The sequence below is a fragment of the Arvicanthis niloticus genome, chromosome 6, assembly GCF_011762505.2.
Source record: "Arvicanthis niloticus isolate mArvNil1 chromosome 6, mArvNil1.pat.X, whole genome shotgun sequence".
Taxonomy (NCBI): domain Eukaryota; kingdom Metazoa; phylum Chordata; class Mammalia; order Rodentia; family Muridae; genus Arvicanthis; species Arvicanthis niloticus.
The window spans coordinates 41,786,870-41,796,028 of NC_047663.1; the positions used below are offsets into that span (position 1 = coordinate 41,786,870).

A 9,159-nucleotide genomic window follows, 5' to 3' on the forward strand; every position below is an offset into this window, starting at 1 on the left:
CTTTAAAAAAAGAGAGAGAGAGAGAGAGAGAGAGAGAGAGAGAGAGAGAGAGAAAGAAGAAGAAGAAGAAGAAGAAGGATGTGGAGGAGGAGGTGGAGGAGGAGGAGGAGGAGGAGGAGGAAGAGGAGGAGGAGGAAGAGGATGAGGAGGAAGAGGAGGAGGAGGAGGAAGAAGAGGAGGAGGAGGAAGAAGAGGAGGAGAAGGAGGAGGAGGAGGAGGAAGAAGAGGAGGAGAAGGAGGAGGAGGAGGAGGAGGAGAAGAGAGGAAGAGAAGAGAAGAGAAGAGAAGAGAAGAGAAGAGAAGAGAAGAGAAGAGAAAGCCTATCCAAGAACTTAAGTAAAGCCAGGCATGATAGCTGCTAGATACCAATATGTAATCCCAATGTTCTATAGTGAAATGGAACAATTCACAAGCTGGCTAGCCTAGACAATGCAGTACAAATTAAAGATCCTATAAGAAATAAAACGGAAGGCAAAGACCAACACCACAGTGTGTTATTGCATACTGCTATGGATGCACATATGAGTACTTTACATACATACAAACACACAATATACATATTAAAAAAAACCAAAAAACTCAAAAGGTCTATAATTTACATTAGAATTGGTGATTGTTTTCCTACTATCTTGATGACAATCTCTGATTTTAGCCAACAAATTCACGTAAAGTATAAAGCTCTCATTACATAATATAAAGGAAAAACATATAATACATGTACATTGCCCTTATAGAATCTAGTAAGACATGACAGGAAAGAGTTAAGAAAAAAGCTGGGGGCTGGGTGTGGTAGCACACACCTATAATCCCAGCTCTCAGGAGCCAGAGGCAAGTGGATCTCTGTGAGTTCTAAGCCAGCTTTATCTACATAGTGAGACCCAGTCTGTAAGGAGTTAAGAACATATAGGAAAGAGCTGGAGGGGTGGCTCAGTAGTTAAGAGCACTGGCTGCTCTTCTAAGAGGAATGGGAATAAATGGCACAGGTTCTAATTAATGGACCCATGGGAACCTTCTTTGACATGACTTCCAATAACTACTGCCAGTCCTTTAAGGAACAGTATTGCCTTCAGGACTCCAGTACTTTTATTACCTTTTTCTTCTGAGAAGTGAGCTCTTCCTCAGTTGTTTCAGATTTCTTAGAACTTTTCTTGGATTTTTGGGGAGTACTAATTCTAGTGAATTTCATTCTGGAAAAGAAATTACATAAACATTTTCATAATAATGTACAAGAATCTTAAATATAAAAATAAACCAGTTGATATTACAATTTAAACAAACTGCAAAAACAATTTTTATCACTTTGATTCAACAGTAAGCTAAACTTTATTTCTGGTTCTGGGGATGGAACCCAGGGTCCTGTACATACTAAGCAACCATTCTACTACATTGCCAGCCCCAAGGTTTATCATTTATAACTTCATTTAAAAATAGTAAGCCTAATCAACACATTTTTAGGACCCCTCTCTGCTATAGAGAGCTTACTTTTCAATAAAATCTTGATTAATAGCCTTACTAGATGTGGTGATACACACCCATAATTCAAGCACTTGGGAACCAGAGACAAAAGACCACTCATGAAAAAAAAACAAAGAAAGAAGATGGAGGAAGGGAGAGGAAGAAAAGAAAAGGAGAGAAGCAAAGAGACGAAAATAAGCCTGTTTAGTATGAACCCCATTCAACATAGCAAAAGCAGACACAAAAAGAGAAAATGCATCTTGAAGAAAATTAAAACTTGTGCCGGGATCACTGTAACATTAGGCAAGGCCAGTATGCAAGAACTCCACCATTCACTGGTCAGTTTACCTAAGGAATAACACCCAGCTGTGCTGGTGCTTGTCTTTAATCCAGCATCCTGACAGCAGAGGCATGGGAATCTCTGAGTTGGAGGCCAGATTGGTCTACATAGAGTTTCAAGGCAGCCAAAGGTACACAGAGAGACCTTGTTTCAAAACAATAATTTAAAAACGCTCTTATAATTTATTTTTTAATCTCATATTTGATAAATTCATATTTGAGGACTATTTCTCCAAGGATTATCAACTATGACAAATGAGAGTTTAGAACTCATCTGAACTCTATCTGCAAATCTTCTGAAATGGATGTTAAATTAGCTATATTGTGGTGATACACACCAGGAATCCCAGCACTTGGAAGAGGATTTGAGTCCTAGACTAATTTTGTATATAGCAAGAACAGGTCTGAATAGACAATAAAGTTGTATGCAGTGACTCACACTAGATATCCCAGCACTCACAAAGCTGAAGCAGAAGGATTGCTACAAGTTTGAAAACATTCTAGGCTACATACTGAGTTCTAAGCCAGGCTGGGCTACTGAGTATGACCCTATCTCAAAACAAAAGACAGCTTTGATGGCTCAGGTCTGTCATCCCAGCTACTTGGAAGAGTACAGAGAGGGTTTATAACATGTTTAAGGCCTGGCGGAAAATCAGGACCAGCCTAAGCAACCTATGAACTTTGTCTCAAAATAAAAAGAGGATGTGGATGTGGCTCAGTGGGTAGACCACTTACCTAAGCTATAAGGGCCAATCCTCAGGGTTGTATATACATAAAAAAAATATTTACAAATAAATTATATTCTAGAAAATAAATGAACTCCACAATTCTTGAAGAATTTTCCTTCCTAATTAATAATACATGTAGAATGCTCCTCCACCTTGAGAAGAAAAACAAAATTTTACCTAATGGGGCTCTCAGAATCAGAGGATATTATTATTAATTCTGCTGTATACAGGCTGTGCTTTTCTGATATTCTTCTGGCTGCTTTTGGAGTGGAAGCCTTCACTGGACTAGTATCCTGGGCATCCTCAGACTCAGTACCTCCCAGAGTGATTGTGGCAGGTGTGCTGCTACCTCTCAGAGATCTCCTGGTTGGTTTGGGTGTAGAGACATCCACCAGACTGCTTCCAGGCTCAGCTTTGCAATGTGTAACCACATCCCTGGTTGGTGTGCTGCCTCTTCTTGATTTATTTCTATCACACAGAAACATTTTTACAGAATCATGTGCCATATCCTCACAAACAAGATTTTCACTGTTAAGTAATGCATTGCTTTTGAAAACTTCTGATTTCTGTCTTACACTCCTTCGTAGGCTTTTTTGATCTTGTTCATCTTTTAAGGAAAAGGCTGTTTTTTCCTTTTCCTTTTGTATGTTTTCTTCTCTGTTTCCACCTGCAGTAGTCCTAGTTTTCTTACCCTTTTTATTTGGCTTTTTACTTTTCTCCTTAGGAAAATTTCCTCTATCAGCATGTGCCTGTAAACAGCCTTGATTTGAAACTCTTTGAATATTAAAATTTTCTATGATTTTTTCAGAACTGCTATCTCCTTCATGGACAGATTTTTCACTTAGGTCTTTCTGCTTCTCCAGAGGTTTCTTGAGTCCATTTTTGGGCGTTTCTGATGGTGGCTGCCTGAATGCTCTCATGAATTGCTGTCTTTCTTCCATACTGCACTTTGGTACTGAAGCCTCAGAGCTCCAGGCTTCCAGCACAGCCAGTTCTAATTGGCCCTCCTGGATCACAACATTAGATTTCCTTTTCTGAACTGTCTGCTCATTTTCTGGATCAGAGAGACTATTTTCCAGCTCAAGCTGTTTCTGTTTCAAGAAAATTGGGGGTATTTTCCCTTTCTTCTTAGGGGGAGTGGGATGAACTTGTGCAAGAACAGTAACTGTCTTAAGGTGTAGCTGTGGAGATGGTTCACGGCTTTCTGATTCACCTTCAGAACCACTTTTGACTGCTTCACCAGGCCCAGAAGGAACACAGGCTGGCACTGCATGGTCAGGTATCTCTTCCACTTTAGCTGCCTTGTGACTTTTTAAGAATTCCTCATAGGAGACAGTAATCGTACTCTCATTTAAATCAGCTATTTTGGTTCCATGAGCCCTGGAGTCTACATGATGCGCAGTGCTCTCATTTTCATCAGTTAGGGATGGTTTAGTCTTGCTGTCTTTGCCTCCTTCCGTAGACAGACTAACTTCACCTGCTAAGGGCACACTTTCAGACTGATTCCTTACCTTGCTATGCTTCCTTTTCCTCAATCTCTTGCCATCATTTTTTGTGGTGCCTTGTTTAGGATTTACTTTCCTTTTGGAGTTCTTTTTGGAGGTCAAAGTATTTGACTGGTTTCTGCTGTCTTGAATACTTTCTGCAAGAACCTCCACATGTTTCTTGTTAAAAAAAACAGAAGTGCTGTTTTCCACAAAATCACTTAAATCACAGTCTTCCTTACTATTATTACTAATTCCAACTGGAGACTCATTCTCAATTTTATTATCATTCAGTTGAGGGGATAAATTAACTCTCTTTCTTTTCCTCTTAGATTCTCTATTCGAGAACACTTTCAACGATGTCTTACAGTCTTTGTTGTCACCAAGCAATGGGGGAGATGGCTTTCTCTTGCTCTCCTTTGTCGATTGTAGCTTCTCGGTTGTAGGTGAGGTCTTTCTAAAATAATGTAGAATATTACTGGGTTTTGGTGGGGAGAAAACCTTGTCTCCAGTCTTCCCTATTGGTGATAAATATTTGGTAATTGTTTCGCAGGAAGAGCTGTCATCATCTTTTCTTCGCTTTTTGCATGGCTAGTAATTTAAGGGGGAAAGAAGCCACAATTTATTTCAAGTAAAACAATATGAAATATGAACTGTAAACACAGATTTAACAGTTTAAATGATTGTGTAGAAAAACTACAGAAGGCTCCTTGGTGTATACATGTGAGGTGTGATACACTCAAGCACACATGTATGCAAGAATGCATGCAGAGGCTGAAAGAGGATGTCAGGGGTCCTGCGATGTCACTTTCAGCCTTATTCCCTTATGACAAGTTCCCTCAGTACACATGTAGCTAGGCTGGTAGCCAGCAGGTCTCAGTAATCCTCCTGGCTTTGCTTCCCCACAACCCCAGGGATAAAAGCCATACCTGACTTTTGTTAGGAATTTTACCTCAGGTCATTATACTTGTACATGAAGCATTCTTACCCACTAAGCCATCTCCCAGCAGAGAAGGCTACTTTAGGTGAAAAACAAACATGTTAGAAAGAAAATGACCAGCCAGGCGGTAGTGGCACACGCCTTTAATCCCAGCACTTGGGAGGCAGAGGCAGGCAGATTTGAGTTTGAGGCCAACCTGGTCTACAGAGTGAGTTCCAGGACAGCCAAGGCTACACAGAGAAACCCTGTCTCAAAAAAATAAAACAAAACAAAACAAAACAAAAAAAAAAAAAAAAAAAAAAAAAGAAAATGACCTTTAATATTAAACTTACATTTAATTTTTAATGTTATATTAAGTTGTATATGTAATTTATGTTACACACAGATAAACACACACTATACTTCAATAAAAAGTTTATAATGCCAGGTGAAGTGGTTCATGCCTTTAATCCCAGCACTAGAGAGTCAGAGGGAGAAAGACCTCTGTGAGTTTGAGGTCAGTCTTGTCTACCAAGTGAGAGTTCTAGGTCAGCCACTACATACAGAGACCCTGCCTCAAAACCAAACAAAACAAAGCTTATATGGGCCAGCACTCAAGAATCTGAGATTGAGAGGCCAGCCTGGTCTACAGAGTGAGTTCCAGGACAGCCAGGGATATACAGAGAAACCCTGTCTCGAAAAACCAAAAAAAAAAAAAGAAGAAAAGAAAGAAAAGAATCTGAGATTGACAGATGTCTATGGGTTTAAGGCCAGCCTAGTCTATGTATCGAGTGAATATAGTGAGACTCTGGAGAAAAAAAAAAAAACTTATATTGAAATGAAGCTAAACTTACAAGAAGACATAAATTCCTACTGTCTTCTATTTTATCTTACTTAATTTATTTTATTTATATATTTTTGAGACCGGATCTTTCTATATATCCCTGGCTGACCTCAAACTTAAGAGATCTGCCTTCCTCTGCCTCCCAAGCACTGAGACTAAAGGTGTGTGCCCTCTATTCATAACCTTAAAAATGCATCATCTACCTCACAGAAGCTATAATAAAAATATGTGTGGAAGCTAATGCAAGGTAGGTAACCTACAAACAATCCCTCTGCTTTACTTTTTTGGTTAAAAATATACACACCGCTGGGCAGTGGTGGCGCACGCCTTTAATCCCAGCACTGGGGAGGCAGAGGCAGGTGGATTTCTGAGTTCGAGGCCAGTCTGGTCTACAGAGTGAGTTCCAGGACAGCCAGGGCTATACAGAGAAACCCTGTCTTGAAAAACCAAAAAATAAAAAAATTAATTAATTAATTGATTGATTTAATTTAATTAAAAAAATTTAAACCTAGCCTACAAATTCACTAAATTAAGCAAATAAGTTTCCTAATGGTTTGAATAAGAATGACTACCATAGGCTCATATATTTGAATTATTGGGTTTTTTTTTTTTGGTTTGGTTGGTTTTTTTGTTTGGTTGAGTTTTGTTTGTTTGTTGTTTTTTGAGACGGTTTCTCTGTGTAGCTTTGGCTATCCTGGAACTCTCTCTAGACCAGGTTGGCCTCAAACTAAGAGATTCACCGGCCTTCTCTTCCCACAAGTTGCCCTCTGATCTTCACATATATGCTGACCCTGGCACATACAATAAATAAATGTAACAAAACAATTTTAAGGGGTAAAAATAATATTCAAAGTAACAAGCAGGAATAAGAAACAATAGTGGGACAAATTCTGACCATTTAGATAAATGAGGTAAAATTAAATATGTTGAAATAAGTGAATTAAAAATTAATTTATTATTATCATCTAGAAAGCTTTAAGATGGTGTCACACAACAGACACTCAAGTAGGATCTAAGTTCAAGTACCAGCCCTGATATCTATTGGTATGAAAATCTTAAGAAAATTACTTTTTTAAAAAATATAACTTGATCAACTAGGTGTGAATGGTGCATGCATTGTGATCCCAGAACAAGCAGCCTGAGGGAGGTAGATGATAAATTTGAGATCAGCCTGGCTATGCTACATAGTAAATAATATTGTAAGTATTCTATAGCTGAAAAAAGTTACACTTGGTTATAAAAATTAATAGTTCAGTGAATACACATCTTAGTTCACTTCCAGGGCATCAGAACACAACAGAACGATACCCTGAAATATGGTGTATAAAAAACCATAGCATCTATGAAGAGACACAAGCCTGTAATGGTGACAGGAGAAAAAGTAGGTCAGAGATGTACTTTAAGATGCTAAAAACAACTTCTAAATGGCATAGAATATCGTTATAGTTATTTAGTTTATTTCTCTTTCTTTCTCAGAAAGCCATGGCTTCCTACATTAAGCACAGTCGCAGCTTAGTGTATTCTCTAAAACATGGTAAATACTGAGCAACTAACATGTCACAGAGACTCTTAACTACATTACATTAAGCTCTGCAGCCACTAGAAACTGGCGTTAAGTTTTTTACTTGGTTCCTTTAAGTGACATTCTAAATGGAATTCCTAGGACAGGTATTTATTTGTACGGACTAGCTGAACTTAAAGCTTTATCTTTTTCGCCGTTCTGTGATCCCACATCATCATGAACAAAGAAAGTGACCCTAAATCCTTGGTGACATGCTATTCCGCTAACGTTTCAGGACCCGGGGACTGTAGTTTTCAAATCCTGACTTAACAGCCAGCACGAAAATATCTTAAAATTCCAACGCTTTTGTGGGAGCTTTACATGACACACCGAGGCAACTATCCCACATAAAATTATAACTGTGGGTCATCGTGTCCCTCCTTTCTCGCCCCAGAAGCAAGCAGGACTCCCATTAACCAGCCCCACGCCACAATTCCCCAACACAGGCAAAGAAGAACTTGACAGATCCTCACCTCAATCTCATAGTCTTTCACCGGAGGTGGTGCTGCAGCCGCCGCCATGGTCAGGACCCCCACCATGATCCCTGCCTCCTAGAACCCGGGCTCCTAGGACCTCCAGAGGTCCGGCCCAGCCTGGCTGGAGGCCATAGGGGCGGCAGGTCCAGTGGGAGCGAGCTGCGAGTCCGGGAGCCCGTCTCGGATCTCCCAGAGACCACCGGCCGGACGCAAGTGCGAGACTGGGCCCAGGGCCGTCGAGCCAAGCTCAGGCAGAGATGTCGGGAAAGCCCGGGTGCAGGCCCCGAGGGGGCGGCGGGACAATACACGGTGCCCCTGAGGCAGATGCTCCAGTCTAAGCGCTCGAGCCCCGGGCCGCAGGGGGAGCAGCACACCGAACGCAGGTCGCACAGTGGGGCTTCGGCGGGAGTTCTTGTCAATTGGGTTTTCGCGCCGTCCCGAACGCAGGGGGCGGAACCTACGGCCGCTGTCGGAGGCTACGCGGACGGTGAGCCGCGAAGGCCAAACTCCTTCCTTTGGCGAATCAACGCGCGATAGCACTAGTTCCAGCTTAGAAATCCAGTTGAATTTCAGAGATTCGCACTTCGGAGTATTGAGAACTTGAGAACGTCTAAGGTTACCACTTGGTCGCCGAACTAAAACTTAGACTTCAGCCATTCTTAAAATTATATTTTTGGAGCCAGGAAGTGGTAGTGCACTTGGGAGGCAGAGGCAGATATCTTTAAGTTTGAGGCCAGCCTATTTAGAAAGTTGTATTTCAGCCGAGAGACTTTGTTTTGGCAGATAGATAGATAGATAGATAGATAGATAGATAGATAGATAGATAGATAGATAGATAGATAGATGATAGATAGATAGAAGAAAGATAGATAGATAGATAGATAGATAGATAGATAGATAGCAGAGACAGGCAGATCTCTGAGTTCGAGGCCAGCCTGGTATACAGAGAGACTTTCAGGACAGCCAGGACTACACAGTAAAACCCTGTCACGAAAAATCTAAAACAGAAAAAGAAGGGGTAGCCAAAGATACCTCATGTTGACCTCTATACTCTGCATTATGTACACCTGCACTAACCCACAGGAACAAATTAACCATATCACACACAAATAATTTTTTTTGTTTTTGTTTTTGTGTTTTGTTTTTTCGATACAGGGTTTCTCTATGTAGCCTTAGCTGTCCTGGAATTCACACTATATTAATATTTTTTAATTTTTAAAAATAATTTTTTGGGGCTGGAGAGATGGCTCAGCGGTTAAGAGCACTGAATGCTCTTCCAGAGGTCCTGAGTTCGATTCCTGGCAACCACATGGTGGCTCACAACCATCTGTAATGGAATCTGATGTTCTCTTC

The 9,159-nt window shown here is 40.5% G+C and overlaps 1 protein-coding gene across 1 annotated transcript in view; it reads right to left on the bottom strand.

Annotated features, from left to right (window-relative positions):
• The window catches only part of Atad5 (ATPase family AAA domain containing 5), a 44,494-nt gene extending 36,245 nt beyond the window's left edge, over nt 1-8,249 (bottom strand). The window contains exons 1-3 of the mRNA XM_076936203.1: nt 7,804-8,249; nt 2,700-4,597; nt 1,091-1,187 (exon numbers count right to left, since the gene is read on the bottom strand). Of these exons, the coding sequence (XP_076792318.1) occupies nt 1,091-1,187; nt 2,700-4,597; nt 7,804-7,869 (2,061 nt within the window). The 5' untranslated portion in view covers nt 7,870-8,249. The remainder of the gene's footprint in view (nt 1-1,090; nt 1,188-2,699; nt 4,598-7,803) is intronic.
• Between the last annotated feature and the right edge of the window lie 910 nt (nt 8,250-9,159).